Source organism: Mastigoproctus giganteus, chromosome 5, assembly GCF_048544385.1.
Source record: "Mastigoproctus giganteus isolate SK-2022 chromosome 5, ASM4854438v1, whole genome shotgun sequence".
Classification (NCBI taxonomy): Eukaryota; Metazoa; Arthropoda; class Arachnida; order Uropygi; family Thelyphonidae; genus Mastigoproctus; species Mastigoproctus giganteus.
This window is the reverse complement of record NC_143579.1, coordinates 212,477,559-212,499,944: the sequence shown is the minus strand read 5'-3', so window position 1 is coordinate 212,499,944 and position 22,386 is coordinate 212,477,559. Positions and strand designations below refer to the sequence as shown.

General features: G+C 34.0%; 1 protein-coding gene across 1 annotated transcript in view; it reads left to right on the top strand.

Moving 5' to 3' along the window:
* The window catches only part of LOC150086082 (uncharacterized), a 193,498-nt gene that overhangs the window by 125,838 nt on the left and 45,274 nt on the right, over positions 1 to 22,386 (top strand). The window contains exons 13-14 of the mRNA XM_090374790.1: positions 8,722 to 9,071; positions 15,119 to 15,253. Coding sequence (XP_090230916.1) covers positions 8,722 to 9,071; positions 15,119 to 15,253 — 485 coding nt within the window. The remainder of the gene's footprint in view (positions 1 to 8,721; positions 9,072 to 15,118; positions 15,254 to 22,386) is intronic.

Sequence of the window (22,386 nt, the reverse complement as noted above, 5' to 3'; positions counted from 1 at the left end):
CATGTAAAAGTAAAATTGAAAATATTCGAAAATTTTATTAAGTACAATACACAATTACATTTACTGAACAAAACATTTATTGAGAATTTTTTAGATAATTAACAAATTTTAAAATGCTGGTTTTGTTCATTTTGCTCAGTTTGGACACCTTTGTGAATCAACTGTAAGCACCCCGTTCGAGAATTAGAAAAGTGATTTTCTTTTACCCTAACAAATAATCATCTGTTGTTTCGCGAAAGTGCGTTATCCACATTTTTCCTTAAATTTTCCTAATCTTTGTTTACATGATCACAGTACCTGAATATCCAAATGACACTGACATTTTGGATGGTTTCAAAAAAAAGAAAAGAAAAAAATTCAAATTTAAGAACTAGTGACAATACCAATGATGAGGGAAGGAAAACGAGGACTACAAAGGTATTAATTCTTCTAAACATGAATTGTTGTCATTTGGTGAAAGTGAAGTTAGAAAATTGTCAATTAGGTTACAGTTAAATGAAAGAGATGCAATTCGTGGATTTCGGGGATACCTAATTCATAAGAAGGTTTCAGAAGAATTGAAGCATTTGATGAACTCTCTGAGTACGATACCAATTTCATCGAGTGAATGTGAATGACAATTTTCACAAATGAATCTGATTGCCAGCCCAACCAGTGCTTTGTTGATGATAAAAACAGTTTCTTCACTACTGTTTATTAAAATTGTAGGCCCATGGCTGACCCGCTTTGATCCAGCAAAATATGTCGATTCGTGGCTGCTTCAGAAACGTCATTCAGCAACTGACATACAAAGAGGAAGAAAAGAAGTCGTCATAGGCAGGAGTCGACAACCTGCGGCATGCAGCTCTTTTAACATGTAACTGCAGTTCTTTAACTTTACAGCTCACGACACACAATTTTAAATGGAGTTAAGAGGACTTAAAAATCAAGGACATGTGGAGTGCAAGACTAAAATGCCTTAAAACTGAAATTGAGGATTTGGAGAGGCAAAAGGCTGCCCTTGCAATTCTACACAAATGGACGGCAATAGATGAGTTTAAAATACAGACAAAATTGTGTTCGATGCATGGAATAGCTTACCGGACCCATATATAAATTTGAAAATATTTGCGTTTCGACTTCTCTCAGTTTTTGGTTCAACGTATTTCTGCGAGCAAATATTTTTGAACATGAACTATATTAAAAATAAATCAAGAAACCGTTGTCTGAACAATGCGAGCATGTTTAAAATTACGACATACTCGCATGATGTTGAGAGACTAGCTCAAGAAGTTCATCAGCAAAAGTCACATTAATTTATATCTAATTGGATGTTTGTTACGTTTTTTCAATATTAATAAATAATATTTCAATATATATAGGGGAACAGGTATCCTGTGTGTTATCAGACGCTCAGCCTAAAACACTGATGGATCGAATATCTCTCTATTACAGAAGATTTAGGAGAAGTCCGGTTGGCCTGCCTCCCTAAAATCCACTCATGCACACCTTCTCAATGGTAAGCCCTGTTATGTCACTTAGGTGGCAACGAACGTGTAGAGTGGTTCTCTTCAAGACGCCTGGTCAGCGTGAAGAGGAAAAGACCAAACCCTCCAGCAATGAGAGCACAACAATATATATATATATGTTTTTTAATAAACACTTTCCCACTCTATTCCATTTCTTAAAAAACTCTCGCCTTTCCCTCCTCCTCCCAGCTCGAGCTGAGGTGCGGCTCTTTGGATTCTCTTTTTTTTTTAACCTTTCCCTCCTCCTCCCAGCTCGAGCTGAGGTGCGGCCCTTCGGATTCTCTTTTTTAAAAATTTTTTTTTTTAATTAGATCAAAAATGGCTCTTCACTCAAAAAAGGTTGCCAGCCCCTGGCATAGGGTGTCGGATGAGAACTTAATAAAAATTTGAAATATTCTACAAAAACTTTTATTACGAAATTATTTTTACTAATGTTATTATTTTTTACTTATTTTATTCACATTTTACTTATTTTTTTATATACTTGAATAATAAATTTATGCTTAATAGACAACAACTTAATTTGTTGTTCTTATTCTAAAAACATTACTACAAAAGTAACAATATCAGGAGAAAAAAAAATTTTAGAGTACTTTTCATATCCTTTTAATTTTCAATTTTTCCTGATAGCAAAGAATGAGTACTGGCACCTATTTTTTTATGAAAAAAAGCACTGTGTATATATATATATAATAATAAAATAACACTATTATGCCATGTGAAAATTCTTCACAAGTTACATTATATAATTTTTTATATAATATAACTAATATATTATTTATTAATGGTTTGTGTGCATGCTAAATATTTTTCTTTAATATACAGTTCCCAAGAATCTTCTGGATGTGTTAATGGGGAAAGAGAGGGACAAAAAGATGGAGAAAGCTCATTATTAAACTCATGTATAATACAAGCTCAATACTATACTAATTTGTTAGCAGGTAACATTTCAGGATTCTTGCCAAACCCCATCTTAAAACCATTAATGTTATGGGGGGATATAAGAACATTTTCACAACATGAAAATTACTGTGAAATTAATTATAAATTATAACTAATGTTAAGGAATGTATGTGCTTGCATTAATATAATGTTGAGAATACAGAAGATTTAGAATTCTATAGTCAGATTAAACCACAAGTTAAATATTAAATAGAAACATGACAAATTATAACTATATACACTTGGGAGGAACTGGACTTCTTACTTCCTGCACTGTAATACAAACAACAAAAAACTTGCTTCGTGCAGGGATATATAAAAAGAACTAGGTGAGATATGGTTCAGGTTTATCAAGGCCAGATGGAATGTCAAATAACCTTCGGGTGAATGTCAAATGCAGTGGGCTGGTTCCAAGCCACTGACTTGAGCTGGGGATTCTGTTGGAGTTCCAGATGTCTGGGTGGTGTACCGTCTCAAAGGGTCTGATTCTGTTCTGCTGTTCACCAGTTAGTATTTCTTGTTATGTGTTATGGACTGGGTATGGAATGTACAGCAGGCCCCCGTTATAACGCGGTTCGCTTTACGCTGATTCGCTATAACGCTGTTCTTATATTATAACCCGTATCTGACTATAACGCTGTCACAGATCACTATAACGCTCTTTTACAGATTACATTTTTGACATATTTAACGAAATCGTTTCATTTGATGGAGTCGATAACTTGAAAATGAATAGCAAAACAGCATTAAAATGTTTCCCATGCCGACTTGAGCAATTTTCCCACGCTCGGTGAAATTTTCTCTCACACTAATTTAAGTACAGTCACTTGTTACGTAGTTCCGAGATCAACATTTTAAAAAATGATCAAATATATTGCTTGTAATATTTGCGTTATATGCATTTATCCGAAGTCTAGTCATCACTCAATACAGTATTAGACATCGTGCGTAACGAACAGTTTACTTGAACATTGTATCGTAATTAATTCAACCAACGCAGTTATATTTTCGAAGATCTAATAATGACCGACAGGAATGAAAATGCAACAACGTCTGGGCGCAGTACGAAGACTATAAATGTAAGAAAAAGACTGAATTTGAAAATTAAATTAGACGTTTTGAAGCGAATCGATTCCGGTCAACGACAAGCGAATGTGTGCCATAATTTAGGACTCGCAAATTTAACTGTAAGAACAATTATGAAAAAATAAAGAATTAATTTTAGCAGCGGGAAAGACAGCTGTTCCACTGCAAGCAACTAGGACTAGACCGGCTATTAGGATTGAAATGGAAAGACTAATATTTTTGAAGATAATATTCCAATGCAGAATTCAGTTAAGTTAAATATTAAAAAGAGAGAGAGAGAGAGAAAGAGATTAGCCAATACGATGATCTGAAGAAAACTCGCCTAAAAAAAAAAATGTGGAACCATTTAAAACTGGTAGAATAGATTTAAAATCCCGGGAGAAGCCGCTAGTGCAGATTAAGGAGCCGAAACTTTCAAAAAAGAACTTGTTAAAATTATTGAAGAGGGGTATTATGTGTTATACTTCTCAACAAGTTTTTAACATAGATGAAGCAGGACTTTTGTGGAAACGAATGCCTAAAAGAAGTTTCATATTGAAAGAACAAAAAACATGCCAAGTTTCAAAGCGGCGAAGGATCGGTTGACTTTATTGTTGGGTGGTAACGCTGCGGGCCATTTAAAATTAATACCCCTTTTAGTTTATTTGGAAGAGGGCCAAAGTTCAACTCAAAATCCACACATTTTTCATGATTAAATTCATCCATTAAATTAAATCAATTAAATTCATTATTTTAATTGGAATTTTGTTTACTTTTGAGACGCAAGTAGTTACCACATAATTATACGTATGTAATGCAGAATATTTTATATGTGCAAATATTTGAATATTAAATATTTTGACCGACATTTGTGCATCTTTTCATTACCGTTTATTATTGATTAGGAAATATCCTATGGCACCGACCGCAGCCCACAAATACATATGTTACCTTATGGGAAAGCGGCGCTCGCTTAGCGCGGATTCACTTAGCGCTCTGTTTTTCCGGAACGAATGATCAGCGTTAAGCGGGGGTCACCTGTAACTGTTTCTTTGTTTCTTTTTCTATTGTTTTGAAAATGTTGAAATATAGGCTGTCAAAATTTTATCCTTGTTTTTTGTTAAGGAAAGTCACTGAAGAGCTTAATAAAAAAGCTTCCTTAAAGGGTCTTATGTTGTAGTTTTGATCTATGGAGAATACAGATGTGTCCTTGAATTCCCAGAGATTACCACATTGTAAAGCATGTTAGTCTGTATCTGATCATCGGGCCTATCATACTGCACATCCTTCCTCTGTTCTTCCTGTCTTGACTGAAGACACCTGTAGGATTCTTCAATGTACATGGCTCTACAGCCACACCTTATATGGTATATTGGTCCCCTTGGATTATATTCTGGTAATTTTAGCTATTGTGCAAGGGACAATGAGCTGCTGAAGAAGGCAGCTACTGCTTGTGTTCTGGACACTTTCACTATCTTTTCATTGATGCCTGGGACTTATAGGATACATATATAGGGGAGATATTTCATTTTTCTTATGGATTCATTGACTTTTTTTTTGGTCTGGCCTATTACTTTGTTTATCATGTGGAGCAGGTAACCATTGTAGAGTTCCATTTGGACTGTAGTTGAAAGATCTTTTTGCAGAAGTTGGTGGTCACTACATATCTTGAGGGCTCAAAGTACATATAATTTTACTATTCCTATTTTTGTGCAGTGGGAGGCTGAGTCATACTGGATGATGAAACCTGTATCAGTAGGTTCTCTGTATACTGAAGTTTCTGTACTGTTAGATCTTCTCTGCAGGAGAATATCCAGGAAAAGCAGGGAGTCTTCCTGGAACCCTTCAACCTCTCAGTAGGATCTGCCTACTTCTTCTTTAATGTAAATTTCTTCTCACAGAAATCTGGTCTCAGCATGGGCAGCTCACTCTCACCACATTTTGCTAATGTATTCAGTAAACTAAATGCTCATGGAAATTTTTCCACTTTCTCAGACCACACATAAAGGGGCATAAATTCAAACTGAGGAAGGATGGTTGCAGGTCATATGCATATAAATTTGCCCTCAGCCCTCTGGCTTGATTGTTGATTGTTGGAAAAAACTGCCATCTGGTGTTGTAGAGGTGTGTAGTCTGAATAAATTCAAGGAAAAACTAGATAATCTGTTAAAAGGGATGGACAGGTGAAATGGAGTGTTGACTTTTTCTCTTTTTTTTCGGCTGATGCTGTATAAGCTTGCTTTCTTGCATTGTTTACCGCTACTACTACAACTTTTTTTTTTTTTTTTTTTTGTCCTTGCCTTTTCCCATTATTATATGGGGTCGGTGCTTTTATTGTTCTGGCATGCAATTTTTACGGCCGGATGCCCTTCATGATGCCAACCCTCACCCTTTATCTGGGCTGGGGATATGCAATGGTCATTCCCTGACCTTCTGCGTCCCCTGTATTTGGTGGTCACGGGCCCGAACCCCAGTCTAATCAAGAAGCGTGTGCTTCGCACCACTTCTCCTGCCCACCTGGCTATGGAGGCACCACCACTACTACTACAACTAATTGCTATAAATTTAAAGTTTATAGTTCTAAAAAAATGCTTCTGATACTAATTACACTGCTGAAAAACTACATAAAAATATGAGAGATGGCTGCATATTCTTGGTTCTATACAAAGTTCTCACTCTGTCTCACTTTTAATAATTTTTTATATAATGTAACTAATATATTACAGTGAAACTTCTCCTAACGGACACCTCTCTACAATGGACATTTTCAAATTCCCCAACTCTCCTCTATTGGTTTTAACGTGTTTTCAGTTTCTGTCTAGCGGACATTCTCTGTAATGGACGTGGACAGGCAATCTGCACTGTTTCGTTTAGATTAGCACTTAATTTGATCTCCCCATAACGGACAGCAGGCGAGCTCACGGCCCTTTTTCTAGGAACGTTTCTTCCACGTATTGCCTCAATCGTGTGTTTATTTTATTTTTCCGATTCTCTGAATTTTATCGAAGTTTATGTCGCGGTTCTAAACCCTTTTTCAAGAATTTTAAAGCACGTGAACTTCTGATGAATTTGGTGTGTGCAGGGGGGGGAACTTTGTCGGCCTTTCGTCTTTTGAGTTTCAGTTTTCAGTTTTGTTCAGTGCCGTGTGAAGTGCACAATGTCTTCTCGTAAAAACATTTAACTTTAAAAGATAAAGTCAAACTCATTAATGCGTATGATCGGCAAAAAAATAGTGTTCGCAATCTCGCTGCAAAATTCAAAATCGGGAAGACGCAGGTAAGCGACATCCTAAAGAAAAAAAATTAACTGCTCAAACAATTTTGGCAACACGTAAATGATCAGGTTCAAAAATAATTCCCGAAAACTGTTGGACTTCAAATTGACAATGTTACATATGAGTGGTTTTTGTCGCGCACCTGCTAAAAAAATTCCCATTAATGGGCCTATTATTAGGGAAAAGGTTTTCGGAGGTTGTGAAATCTATGGGAGTAAATGAGTTCAAAGCTTCTGTGGGATGGCTAGACAAGTTCGAAACTCGGCATAAAATTTTTTAGAAAACCGTAATTGGTGTTGTTGATGTTGATGTTGTTTGTTTTTTAGGAGCATTAGCAACTAAGGCCATATTGCTCCGTGAACATGCGGTGGTCATTCCTGACCTTTCCGCATCCTCCGTAACCGTAATTGGTGAAGGTGGATCTGTTGATACTGGGGTTGTAACAGAGTGGACTGTCAAATTGGAAGATTTATGTCGTGATTTTGAAGCTAAGGATATTTACAACTGTGACGAAACAGGGTTGTTTTTTAAAGCTCTTCCTGAAAAAACAATGAGTCTAAAAATGAAAAGTGCCAGGGTGGAAAAATTTCTAAGGAATGCTTGACTGTACTGTTGTGTACAAATATGCTGGGAGACTTTGAACAACCTCTTGTTATAGGAAAACCACAAAATCCTCGTTGTTTCAAGGGCATAAAGTTAAATCTTTTGAATGTTGACTGGAAGTCTAATAAAAAGGCGTGGATGACATGAGATATCATCAGCGAATGGATAAGTCACTTTAACCAAAACACGATTCGTCAAAACAGAAAAATTATTCTTTTCATGGATAATGCTGCATCTCACCTGCACATTGAATTGTCCAACATTCAAATCGTTTTTCTGCCACCAAACACATCTGCAGAGTGTCAGCCCTTGGATCAAGGGATAATAAAAAATTTTAAACTTCACTACAGAAAACGTGTTTTAAGACATCTCATTGCAAACATGAACAATGTAACACGTGCGAGTGACCTTGCAAAGAAACTCAGCATCCTAGATGCGATTCAATGGATTTCCTCTTCAGTAAACGCCATTAGAAAACAAACTGTCGTGAACTGTTTTGTAAAGTCTGGCTTCTCAAACTCAAAAATTGAAGTTGAAGTTGTGAACAGCAATATGGAGCACCAAGAAGAACTAGAACTTCAACATCTATTGATAATGTACAATACTTCCGCTAAAAGTGACCCTGGCTACAAAGATATAGACTCGAACCTCACTACAGAAGATGGTGCTCTCGATATCAACGACATTATCATCGATATTTTTCAAGAAGTTCCTCATGAGGGTGAAGAAATGAAAGGCTGTCATTCTGGCAAAGAACATATTAACGACGAACCACCGATGAAAATAGAAGAAGTGCTCATACAAATCAATCGTTTAAAAATGTTTTTCGCCACTGAAGAAGATACTGAAGGACTTTCGATGGTTTCTTCACTCCAAACAAATGTTGAAAACAAAATTATCAGCCAGAAGAAGGTGCAGAAGAAAATAAGTGATTACTGTATGTATTTTTCTTAAGATAAAGTCATAATATGCATAGCACAATTGTATGTATATTATTTAGAAAAATATTGTGCAAAATCTGTATATAATTTAATTTAATTTTACATTAAACGTTTAACGATTTTTCTTTATCTCTTGTGTATGTAATTGTATATTATTTACAAAAATATTGTTCAAAATCTGTATATATTTTAATTTAATTTTACATTAAACATTTAACGATTTTTCTTTCTTTCTTTTTTTTTTCTCCCTCAGACTTCTTGTTAGCGGACACTTCTCTCTAACGGACAAATTTTCGTTCCCCATGGCTGTCTGTTAAAGGGAAGTTTCACTCTATTTATTAATGGTTTGTGTGCATGTTTGTACTAAATATTTTTCTTCAATGTACAGTTGCCAAGAATCTTCTGGATGTGTTAATGGGGAAAGAGAGGGACAAAAAGATGGAGAAAGCTCATTATCCAAGAATATTGAAATCTTATCACAGAAAGATGAAGATGATAACCTACTATATTCTACTTTACCCATCTCCATTACCACAAAAACAAATGAAAAACAGAAGCCAAGAACTGAAAAACAAATAAGAAGAACTGTTTTTTCTCAGAAAGTACCTAAAGGAAATAGCTTGGCTAATAGCAACATTTTAAAAGATAGTCAGACTGTAGATAAAACTGATAGGCAAGTAATAGTAACAAGAGGAAGGAGGAGGAAAACTCCTAAAGAAACAACTACGTCTTTGGGAGGTAAGGATAAGTACACTTTATTCACTATACTTCCTCATTAGATTACTGTGATATTGTTGAAAGTTTAAATAGTTTTACTATTTTCTTAATTTTATAAAATTTATTTTATGATATCAACAAAGAAATAAACTGTTTCAGTTTATTTTATTTTTTAATTTTATGAGAAGTAGTAAATTTTATATGAATAATTTTAGTATTTTCAGAAAAATGCTTTTTTTTTTATTGCAGTCCCATGCTATTACTATTATATTAAAAAATATAATAATCACAGAAAAGCCTTACAATTAAGGTTGTTATGTGGTTTTTTTTTTTTTTTTTTTTTTTTTTTTTTAGGAGCATTAGCAACTAAGGCCATATTGCTCCGGGATATGCGGTGGTCATTCCCTGACCTTTCCGCATCCACCGTATTTGGTGGTGATGGGCTCGAACCCTGGTCCAATCAAGAAGCGTGTGCTATGCACCGCTGCTCCTTCCCACCTGGCTACGGAGGCGCCTACAATTAAGGTAAATCCTTGCTACTGAAGTGTATTCAACAAAAATACATTAACCATGCAAATATGACACTTTGTTGCATGGTCATTTTTTTTTTAAATGAAAACACACACACACATATATATATATATATATATATATATATATATATATATATATCTGTGTGTGTTTTGGCTGTTTACTTCACAGTTTGCACCTTGTAAAATAGTTAAAATAAGAAAAAGTTGCAAAAACTAATTTGAAATAAAATTAACCCATATTTATATTACAAGTTTTCCTGTGCATTTTTCATGCCTTTAACCCTTTAATGAGTGAGTTTCTGGCCAGTATATAATCCACCTAAAGCCAGTTTTTTTTTTTGGGGAATTTGAAAGTTTTTTTTAAAATTGAAAAATAGTGTATGTAAATGCTTTTTAAATACTGCTTTTATTTTATGGCTGAACAGTTGAATCAGATTATTGTCAAAAATAAAATAAAAATTTTGATTTTTTACATTGTCATAGATATAAAAATTGCTGCTTATAAAACACGATAGGTGGAAGCACATCCCTATGGAGTTTCAGGACAATGTTGTATGTATACAGGAATAATTTGTTGGTATCATTCTGAAACAACCTTCACAATGTATATACAGTGAAACTTCTATAAATCAAACATCAAGAAAAAAACTAAAAATATTGAGAGTGAAGTTATGGAAATATGTTTTTCTTGTTTTCCATTTAGTCAAAATTACATCAGGTTTATTTTCTTTAGCAAAAAACTCATTTACTCAAGTATAGTATCTGCAACATTAACAAAATCTAGAACATTATCTTTATGAATAATTCTGTACATTATCTTTATAAATAATTTATTTAAAAATTCACTAATTTTTACACGTGTCATGTTATTCTTTAACATGAAGAACAAATGTTTTCAAGACTGTGAATACAATAAAGAATATCACCATTGTTTAATATTTCTTTTGCTAATATCTATAATTTAACAGATATTACAGCAGGGAGAAAAATCATAGGAAGCTCAAGGTTTAAGCACTTGGCTTCCCTTTTCACATTAATTTTAGAATTGAAGGCCTAATGTGTGACCTTCAACATCTGTTGTTTTTCTCCCAGCTGTAGCAGTGGTTAGATATTCAACCACGATCTACATCCACATAATCATTGAATTTGGCTTCAAAATTTATCCATTCTTTAAATTAGTGCCAATCAAGTTATGAACTTCATCTTCTTCCCAAGTTTTCTCTTCTTCTTCCTTCACCTTCATGTATTCCTAGCACATACTTAAGTCACATAACTGGAACATCTGAGTCCTTCCGGATACCATGGAAATGTTTTAAATAAAGGTAGTAATTTAAAATTGAGCACTTAATGCATTCATTATCTTGACAGTACAGTGAATATAATAGTGAAAACATATATAATTTTTAATTAATTAATTTTTTTAAAAAATAACATTAAACCAAGATTAAAAATCATGATGACAGCTAATATATTTTCTCATAAACATATAAACATATATATTTTCATATAAAATCACGTAGAGATATCCCATGTAATAGCTTTTAATCATGCGGAAAAAATGTATTTTTAAAAATTTTAATAATTTGAGAGCCATATTTGCTTCCACCACTTTCCATGTTTAATTGAATTTATACAATCAAACATAATACAGTAAACCCCCGCTATTCGCGGTTTCGCGTATTCGCGATCGCTGATTTAATACAAAATGAAACCTAAAAAAATGTGAATTTTAAAGCGCCGTGAATATTATCCGCCATAAAAAAACATGGGCGTGACTACAATTATCTTTCCCGGTCAAAACAGCGCTCAGTGGGTGGGGGGAGAGGGGTGACAAAATCGCGAGCGTGGATGTTTCTCGCTAATCCTTGTTCAGTATGTTATGCGCTTGTAATGGAAGTTTTTGTCGTTTGCTTTTAATTTATATGCTTATAAATTAAATAAATTTATCAATTTATAAATTGATATGCTTACAAAAGTGATAAATCTACCGTTTTGCAGTGTAAAACAGACTTTTTCGAGTGTGTTAACGGACGAAAGTGACTTTATTGTGGACAAGTTCTTTCTAACCCGTACAAAGCTACGAATAACAAGAGAAATGTGAAAATATCAAAGAAGGTGATGACATTAGCGAATAAAATTGAGTTATTAGACAAAATTTCTAATGGTCAAAGTGTCTCCTCAGTGGCAAAACATTATAAAATCAATGAGTCAACGTTACGATCAATCAAAAAATCAAAATCGAAGAAAAAATCCGCCGTAGTGTTCGTGAAAACGCGCTAATTGTTTCAAAAATTTGCTCTGTAACTCGTGATGTTAAATTAGGAAATATGGAAAAGGCTTTAAATCTGTGGATAGAAGACCGAACTCAAAATAAAATTCCGTTAGGTTCACTCATCATTCGTGAAGAGGCAAAACTCCTTTATCAACACTTTAGCGAAACTGGTGATAGCTCTGGCGGGATAAGTTTTTTAGCCAGCAAAGGTGCTGGTTTGAAAGATTTGTTTGAAATTTCTAATAAATATTACATTTAATATTAAATTGTTTCTTATTTTCATTTCGATGCCATATGCTTGCATTTCACTATGTACTGTCTATGTACATAATCATATTATGAAGGTACATATAACACATACATAGACAAAATTTTAGACTAGTTTTTCTTATATATTTCATACTTTGGAACGGAACCCCTTTATTACTATGGGAGCCATAACTCAGTATTCGCGTTTTCGGTATTCGCGACATTTCTCAGGAACGTAACCCCCGCGAATAGCGGGGGTTTACTGTATTGAATCAGATTACAGATAAAAGAAATCAATAATATTGACAATAAATATGCAAATGAAATCGATAATATTGTAGACTAGTGTAATTATAAAGGTTTACTATTTTATTTTTTAGTATTGTGGACAGTAACAAGTCTCATCTGGAATTGAAGTGCTGATGTGTTCGTAAATTTCATATCATATCAGTGGTCCACTAATGACTGCAGTATTTTGTGTGTCAAGCTGTGCTAGCTAAACACTAGCAGTAAAAATATGGCAAGACTTAGAAAAATTAAAATAAGAATTCCACTTATGTGATCAGCTGTGCAGAATGTAAAGTTGAGTCCATGAATTCTAAGAAAATCAAGTTAAACATTTACTAACAAGGCTTAATATGGCTGTAAATTAATATAATGTCAATAGGATCAAATTTAGGATTGCTCTCTCTGATGTAAGTTGCCAAAGTCTGAATTCCATGTAATCTCATATTTTAATCTTGTGGTATTGAATTCATTGTTATCAGAAAGCTATGCCAAGCATCAATGTGACTGACAAAGAATAGCATTTGAAAACCAGACAAACCAATCCAAAAGACAATTGATCTGAATAGCTGTAGCTTTGATGCTATGTAGACAAAAGACAGGAAACTAAAATTTCTGTAACTTTACTTTTCTTTAAATCAAAGGAGAAAACTTTACCAGTTTCAACTTCTCAAATATCCACTACCAATTCCTTAAATACTGATCTCCAGGTAATTCTCCAGTGAAGCTAAGATAACTTAATTGATTTCAATCCTTCTAAAACTCAATCCTGTCTTATATCTTGCAAAAGGGATTCTTCTGCTCCTATGCTTATCTTTGATGACACACTGATATCTAGGCAAGATCATATATCTCTATTAGGTATTACCCTGACTTCTAATCTCTCTTAACATAAGCACATTACATATATTACTTCCTCTGCATCTAAAAAACTGTGTTTTCTCTTTTGCTCTCAGCATTACTTTTCTTCCAAGCAGCTGTTCACTCTATGCAAATCACGAATCCACTGTACCATGGAATATTGTACGATTCCCCAAAACCTCTCTCAGGCTTCTAGATCCCATTCAAAAGAGGGCAGTTCGGTTAATTAATGACTCATCTCTAACAGAGTCTCTCCACTCTCTGTCTCATAGATATTCTGTTTCTGCCGTTCTGCTGCATGCCTTTGAATTGGCTTCTACAATTCCCACTCTCTCTTCCAAAGCAGTCCAGACATGTGCCACAACTAGTCAACATCCTTTTATTGTCCAACTTCAAACTCACAGAACCAACTTTTCTTCTTCCTCACTATTCATTCAACTTCCGTTTGCTGGAACAACCTTCCTTCATATGTATTTCCTGAAAATTACAATATACTGAAATTCAAGTTTAATGCCAACAAATATCTTCTTTTATCTTCTCAAATTTCAGCCCATGCATAGCACTAAGTACTATAGGTTCTAATACTTCTTGTGTTTGGGTTAGGTTGTCATAAAAAAAAAAAACCTGCATTATTAAACAGTGAATCCATTGTAACAAAAGGTAAAAGGAGTAGAAGACCAAATGACTGATGCATAAAACATTACTGAATTAATGCATCTAGTGTCATAATTCATAAACATATTCTGAACTGAAATTTCAATGAGTTCTTGCTTCATGTGCCTTATTAGAGAGAAGTGCTTAGCCCTAAGATGATTGAGATGATACACTAAGTTTAGTTTTGTGTCTTAAATGAGACCAAGATCTTTGTTTGTCAACTTTGATAATTGGAGATCCAAGAAGAACTTGAACATGTCTAACAGGTTCTTTTGGCAAAAGCCACATGTGCACATTTGTCCTTGCTAATGGATAGACCTATGATATCAAGATAGGTCTGCAACTGCATTATGAGTGTTTGTGACTGATACCAATGTAAATCAGTATCAAACACTGGGTCATACTAGAACAGCGAACTTTCATCTTTTTTTTCTCATACAAAATTAAACATCAGTGTGGATGTTTAATGTTGTCTGGTTTAAACCTGTAAATCTTGGTATATTGTCAGAAAAGGGTTCAATGCAGTAGCAAAAAAGTGATCCCAAAAGAATACTCCCCTGTGGAATACCACTTATGACCTCAAAATGCTGGTAGAAACTATAATGAGAAATGAAAACATTACATCTATGTATAGATATAGTTAAATTGTGTAAATTTTGTTTATTCTTAATTGACCCTGTGCACCTGTAGTTCTCTCACTTAACTTATACTTTTGTATTTATGGATTTTTGTACATTTGGCTTTACCTGTATTGATTTCTATGATTTATATCATGGTATAATTATAAAATAATTTAATTAATTTTATAACAGTAACTAAATGTTTAATCAAAGTAATCACCACTGATTCCATTGCTTGAGTTATTGTTGGCATTCTGCTGAGCATAATAGCCCATATTATTGATCTCATGTTCAGTCTTATTGAGATGCTTATTTCTTTATTTTTAATTCAGTTCCTTATTTAACTATTTTGATACTCCGAAAAAGACTAGTAAGAAATTCCAGTGGAAATTAGATGCAATTATAATTATTCTGTTTCCTGTGTAGTTAAAAGGCTAATTTTCCTAATGTGGTGTAAGTTTGTATTTCTTTAATTACACTTCCCTGCATGATGTATAATTAAAGAAATGAAATTAAATATGAAACAATTACATATATAACATTCTTTTATCTCATTTCATTCTGTGTTTATTAAAATTTCTTTATGTTATGAAGACCAAGATAATGCAGAAATACTTCAAAATGAAAATAAAGAAGTTTCCATTGGAGTACGTCGTTCTTCCCGAGCTCGTGTGCGTCCCTTGGAGTTCTGGAGGAACGAACGCATTAAGTATAAACCTATACCAGGAGGTAAAAGAATTTAATTTTTTTTTTCTTTCTTAAATAGTTATTTATTCATTGTGACACTTTTCTGGACATTCATGTTTACAATAGTTAGACATATCTAGGAATTAATTTTTTACTATATTATTTCCATAATATGAAGTGTGGCTCTTAGATAACAAGACTATTGCAATAAAATAAATATAATGAAATATTTCATACCTTACAAGTTATCCACTTCAGAATGTGTGCAACCATGCATTTCTTCCAAGCACAGAAACATTTGGGCACCTCCGTAGCCAGGTGGGAAGGAGCAGTAGTGCGTATCACATGCTTCTTGATTAGACCGGGGTTCGAGCTCGTCACCACCAAATACGGAAGATGCAGAAAGGTCAGGGAATGACCACCGCATATCCCGGAGCAATATGGCCTTAGTTGCTAATGCTCCTAAAAACCAAAACAACAACAACAACAGAAACACATCTGGAAGGTTGTTTTTTTCTGAATGTCTTCAGTGGACTGAAAGTGGATTCCCTTAAGTACACTTCTCAATTAAGGAAGAGAAAAAAAGTCACAAGGGGCTAGGTCTGGAAAGTAAGGTGCATCTTCAAACACAGGGATTTGTTTTTGGACCAGAAACTAGTGGACAGAGAGAACATTGTGTGCTGGAGTATTGTCATGATGGAACATCCAACTGTCCTTCCACAATTCGTCTCTTCCTTCGAATTTTTTTGCGCAGCCTTGTCAGAACTTTAATGTAGTATGTTTGATTGATAGTCTGAGTCAGTGGGACATATTCTACCATAATAATTTCTTTAATATTGAAGAAAACAAGAAGCCTTTGATTTTGACATTCTTGCTCTTTTTTTTTTTTTTTTTTTTTTTTTGTCTGGGGATTTTTTTTTTTTTTTTTTTCCATTGCATTGACTTTTAGTTTCTGGGTCATGCTAGAATAGCTAACTTTCATCTTTTTTTTTTTTCTCTCATAGACCTCTTCTCTAGTCTTCATTCAGAATTTTTGGTACCATCTTGGCAGACACTTTTCTCATGCCTAATTTTGAATTAAAATTTGTCTAACTGTTTCTTAGTCTGTATTGAGTTCTGATGCAACCATTCTAATGTTTAAAATATGATCATGTCGTTACCACATTTTCATCACTTTTCATGGATACCAGACAGGCTGGTCACTCATTATCATCCACATTCTTTTCCTTCTAAAAATCTTTTATGGCATTGAAACATGTGAGCTCTTGAAATAGTATCTTCCCTATAGACTTGATGAAGTAACTCATAACTTTCATTTGGTGTTTTCTTTAGTTTTGTTAAAAATTTGAGGTCAATTCATTGTTTGATTCTTTTGAATGTCATTTTTCTAGCAAACTGTAAAAACACAAGATAATGTAAACTGTCTCGTTGCAAAGCAAATGAGCAATGTTGTAATGTGACTTGGCAGACAACTAGAGAAAGGTTCAAGGTCAGCTGCTCTGCTTTTGGTTCACAGGTGGGACTTTGTGTGTAGCTGCATTCTCAGTCTCATTATTTAATAGCTACATCTTGTATATTACAAGATTCTATTTTACTTATATGAAAATTGCACTCAATAAATATCTTAAAAATCTGAAAAAATTTGGAAAATTTTAAACTTTTAAATAAGTGCAACTGTTAATAGCCGTGTAGTATTGTAACAAGAACCATGAAGTTATTTTTTTATTTAATATAATACATACAAAATTAAACCAATAAATTGTGTTTAACAGAACCCTACACAGTTTTGCTATTTTAAATGCCCATCTAGCTTACTAGGAAAGAAAAAAAATGAAATTAAGAAAAATAAATAGATGAAAAATTAAAAGAAATAATATAATTTTCAACTAGACAAAGGCTGCTGGCTGCACTGCAGATAGAACTGGCATATTCCCCAGTTGAGACTTGGACTGCTTTCTGGATTGTTAAAAGAAATTTATGTTGGATGAGTTGGCAATTCTGAACCACTGGTTTAGGGGGCTTTGCTTTATAATATCATAATTTGAAGAGGAGACGTGAAATGTAGTTTTTTGAATGTTTCTTGAGGGCACCTGGAAGTTTACTTTATGGAGGATTTAAGGGGCATCATACATTCCTGATAATTCTTTTGCCCAAAGTTTGACAGCAGCTATTGTCCTTCTAATGCAGAGAGATTTTAGACTAAAGTAATTGCAAAGTGGGTAGAAGATCAAGTGGTAGATAAACAGATTCCTGAAGATGAGATGTTGAACATGGTTCTTTTGTACCACTTTTGATTTTGTTGGTAGGTCTTCCATTAGAGGTGCCGGACAGTGGAGCCAAACTCAAGGATTGGTGGTAGTTACCTTCTAGTGAATGTGTCAGTAAACCAGAATATGTTCTTCTTGATAAAACAAATAGTTTTAAAGGCATCTTTAAAACTATTTGATAAAACGAATAGTTTTAAAGTTGTTAGCAATTTAAAAAAGTTTTAAATTGCTAACAACTTGTTCTTAGCACATGCACATCAAAACATCCAATTGCTTGAGAAAATAATTTAGAGATCACCATCTTGGTTTCACTTCATTATAGTTGTGGAGTTCATTGTATATGAAAGGTTAATTCCTTGAGTACGACCAGAGGGAGGAGAACAAGTTCTGTTGACATTTTGTTGGATTTATTATGAGCTTGTTGATTTGAATCCACAGATAGATAAAGTTTGCTGAGAGTTGTTTGTAGGCTAATATTTATCAAACTGCTCATAGAATTGATTTTGACATCCTTTTAAAAAACGGCTACATTTACATGAAGAGTGCTAATAAAGTTTGATAGATTGTTAATGAAATGTTAAACAGTAAGGATCCAAGGGAAGAACATTGCTGGACTCCCACTTAGTGGTGTGAATTACTTTCATAAAGTAATTCAAGTACTTGCATAATTACATAAAGTAATTGCCAACCAAGTTGCCAATTACTTTATGCATACATAGGATAAAATAGGGTCTCTTGGATTCCATAGTGTCCAGATTAGTAATACATATAGCACTTTATCAAAGGCTCATGAGATGTCAGTGTAAATGGAGTCATCTAGCTGTCAATTACTCAAGAACTCCAAAACAAACTGTCAAAAAGATATTAGTATGGTTGAGACCACTCTACCAACACCGAAACCATGCTGTTGTTGGCCTAGGAGTGGACTGAGGTCAGCTGGAACAAAAATTTTTGCAGTGTAATTAGCCTGTAGCTGTTTACAGTCATTATCACCTTTCTTAAAGAGAGGCTTAATATTTACTTGCTTAAGGTGGGTAGAATACTTCCTGGTTTTAAGAGACAATTTTACAGGACAGCGTTTGGACCACAGATTGGAAATTGTCTTCTTCTAAAAGATTATTGGTGTGAGTGTGGTGTCAAGGTCATAATCGTATTTCACATTTATACTGACAACTAAGAAACAAGAGGCTACACATACTCCTGTACAGGAGTATATGTAGGTCATCAGAAAGTGAAGTAAAGTTTTTGACAGCTGTGAAAATGTTATTGTCATTTGGTGAAAATAATTTAAAGTTTGTCTTATCAGGTTTATCTTCCTGATATTTTAAAATGAATTTCACAGATAAGGTCAAAATTTAAAAACTACTATTTTTGAAGGTTAAATTGTCTCAAAAATGCATTTTTTATTCTGTAATCGGGTTTTTAGAAATGGATAATGTGCATGAAATTCAGCAATGGCTTTAACTTCCAGTATCATTAATTATTCTTAAAAACCATAAGGAAACCACAAATTAATTCAGAACTGAATGAGAGAAAAGAGCTGGACCATCTGATCTGTATGAAGCAGTGATGAACATTTACACTAGTTTTAATAATAAAATCATTTTGAAGTATTATATGCTTAATACATTAAGAAATAAAAAATTTAAACATGTTGATCATTCTCTAAAGATCCAGTATGTGTTATGAAATACAATAAGTGACACTAATCTACTGCATGTATATATTAAGCTGTTTTGTTGTTGTGTGTTGTTATTTTGGTTTTTAGGAGCATTAGCAACTAAGGCCATATTACTCGGGGATATGCGGTGGTCATTCCCTGACCTTTCCGCATCCTCCATATTTGGTGGTCACGGGCTTGAACCCCGGTCTAATCAAGAAGCGTGTGCTATGCACTGCTGCTCCTGCCCACCTGGCTACGGAGGTGCCTTTAAGCTGTTTTATTGAAAAGGTTACAAAGTTAATTGAACACACCTCAAAAGAAACATTTAAACAGTTTGGTGATATTTCAAGAAGTCACTGTTTCTCATCATCTGGCACCTGTTAGAATGTTCCTGGATTGATGTGGATTGAAAAGTACTGTAATTCTTCTAGTAGTTTTCATTCCAGATATGTTCAGGAATGAAAACTACTGGAAGAGTTCCAGTAAAGTAAACCCTTAATTTTATGTACTAATAGGGGGAGGGAGGTGTCCATTATTGCCAAATGTCCATTAAAGAAAAAGGATTTTTTTTTTTTTTTTTTTTTTCAAGACTATTTGTATCCCACATAATTGACAATTTAAACAGTTACCTATATACATATGTATTAGAAACACTGAAATAATGTTGAACAAGCTTTTATTTGTCTCAACGTTATTGGTTGATGCAAAGTATAGAGTTAGAAGATAATTTATCATGACTGTATAGTAGTGACTTGTAAAACTTTATTCAGAATCAGAGCTAAGAAGTCAAGGTTGAGAGAGTGGTGAATCTTCAGTCAAACTGCTTAAACTCATCACAATGTCTGACACATTTTGTTTTTTCATGTCACATTCCTCACAGAACAGGCACACCAGAGTAACTTCTCTAATAGCTTTAATTTCTATGCAACACTTAGATCCATGTCCTTTCTCTTTTTACCAGTTTTCCCAGGGGCCCATGATGATCAGTAGTGTTCTGGAGCCAGCTTATATGAGCTGATTGTTAAATTTTCAAGAATTTTGCAAGCTGGTTGTTAAACCAACAATAGCTATAAGCTGTAGAGCGGCATGCACTTCAATCCACAATGGCTAGCAGCATTTGGGCGATAAGCTTGTACAGTATCCAGTGACATGGAAAATCTAGCCAGGGCACGCTTATTTCGGCAGCCTTTTTGCTTCCTTTCCTCTCCCTTCTTGCCTACGCGGCAGCCTGTATAGGGATTATCTCCACTAGCAATTTTACAGGAATATTATTTCCAACAAACAAGGTGAGAAATAGTTTAGCAATAGATCACATATTGAATTTAATGGCAATAAATTTATTGGGAAAAGAATTAGTGGATTGGGATGCAACTCCATTTGTCAAAACATGGTTGAATTGCAACCATAAATTGGCTACAGATACAAGAGCTTGGCTTAAATCAACAAAAACATTTTGTGAGAATAAATTAGTTATATGGAAATCACAATAAAAAAATTAATATTTTATTATTGTTTGAAATTTTCATATTCCTAATTGTTGTAAATCAGTTTGTTTGTTATTTGGTTTTTAGGAGCATTAGCAACTAAGACTATGTTGCTCCGGGTGTATGCGGTGGTCATTCCCTGACCTCTCCACATCCTCCGTATTTGGCGGTCACGGGCTCGAACCCCGGTCTAATCAAGATGCGTGTGCTATACACTGCTGCTCCTGCCCACCTGGCTACGGAGGCGCCTTGTAAATCAGTAAAACTTACAATAAATATATACACACATATTCTTGGTCTTGTTTTTTTTTTTTTTTTTTTTGTTTTTAGCGAGATGGTTAAAAATTTACCAGTGCACCACTGATGATGATATACTGTAATTGAAGTTATAATAAAGAAAAAGGCACAAACGAGCACTTAATGTGAACATATCCATAAACAGATTGAAGTGCTTGCTAGTGGCTATCCTGAATCATTAGTTTCCAGTTTTCTCTATCTCATGGACGCATTCAGAATATGCTCCGGTGCCAGTCAAATTCTTTTCATCCATTAGTACCCCATCAGAGGAGATGAGAGGTTGATTTTATCCATCATTTTGAAACAAGGGGGCCACCATTTAAAATTCCATCTGTTTATAACTATTTATTTACAATCTGATCCAAACCAAATTTACAATACGTTTGTTGGGGAGTGTGCACCTTGATGGGAATACTTCTATTTCAGTCTGCCACCTTGAAACAAGACGTGACCATCTTATTTGAAGATGTGAAATATAGGTCCAATTTGAACATTTACACCAGTTTTAATAAAAGCATTTTGGATAAGCATTATATGCTTAATACATTAAGAAATAAAAAATGACCAAGTGACATTGGAAAGCCAATGACTATAAACTCCTCTGTTTACAGTGCAACAAACAAATTTGCAATAAAAAATTGTTTGGCTGCACTGAAATTATTTTTCAAATAGTATTATCCAATAAATTGAAAATATATGTTGACCCTGATTCAGTAAGAGAAATTTAAATTTCTGTTATCCATCAGTTTTGGTTAAGAAAAGAATTGTAATTACGGTACTTACTCTCAAGAAGAAAAGTTAAAACATGGGTTTTTTTTTTTTTTTTTTTTTGTTATATATGTTAATAAAAAAAAATGACAAAAGCAGACACCCCCAACACCAGTCAAAGAAGCTGTCACATGTGCACTCATGCAAAAAGTAGCATGCATGTTGATGTCATTGAATTGATGATAGTAGAACCATCCAATATGAACTATATGATTATATCCAGTATGATTATAGAAGAAAAACAATTTTGCTTTATGGACAAATCACACAATGGTATGATGGGTAAACAAATATTTGCACTCTAAACAAAACTAAGACACTGAAACATTATCCATAATGTATATGGGCAAGTCAGGCAAATGGATAAGTGGTGTTGAAACTTAGTCACTTTTTTTTCCTACTTTACATAAGTAAAGAGCACTAGCTAAAACCCATGAAACTTTTATGGAGAAATTATTTCTTCTCATTGTATTCTTTATAACTCTGTGTATTTTACTAAACTCAATATAGTAATATTTAGTTTAGTAAAATACAATAAGAATAAATAAAACAAAAAAGGATGGCTCTAATAGGACCCCAATTTACATTATGCCATGATAATGCCACCCATACACTGTCCATATGACTCAGATTAAAATTGCAGACCTAGGGTGGTGAGTTTTGCTTGATCCTACATATAGTTAGGACCTGGCTGAG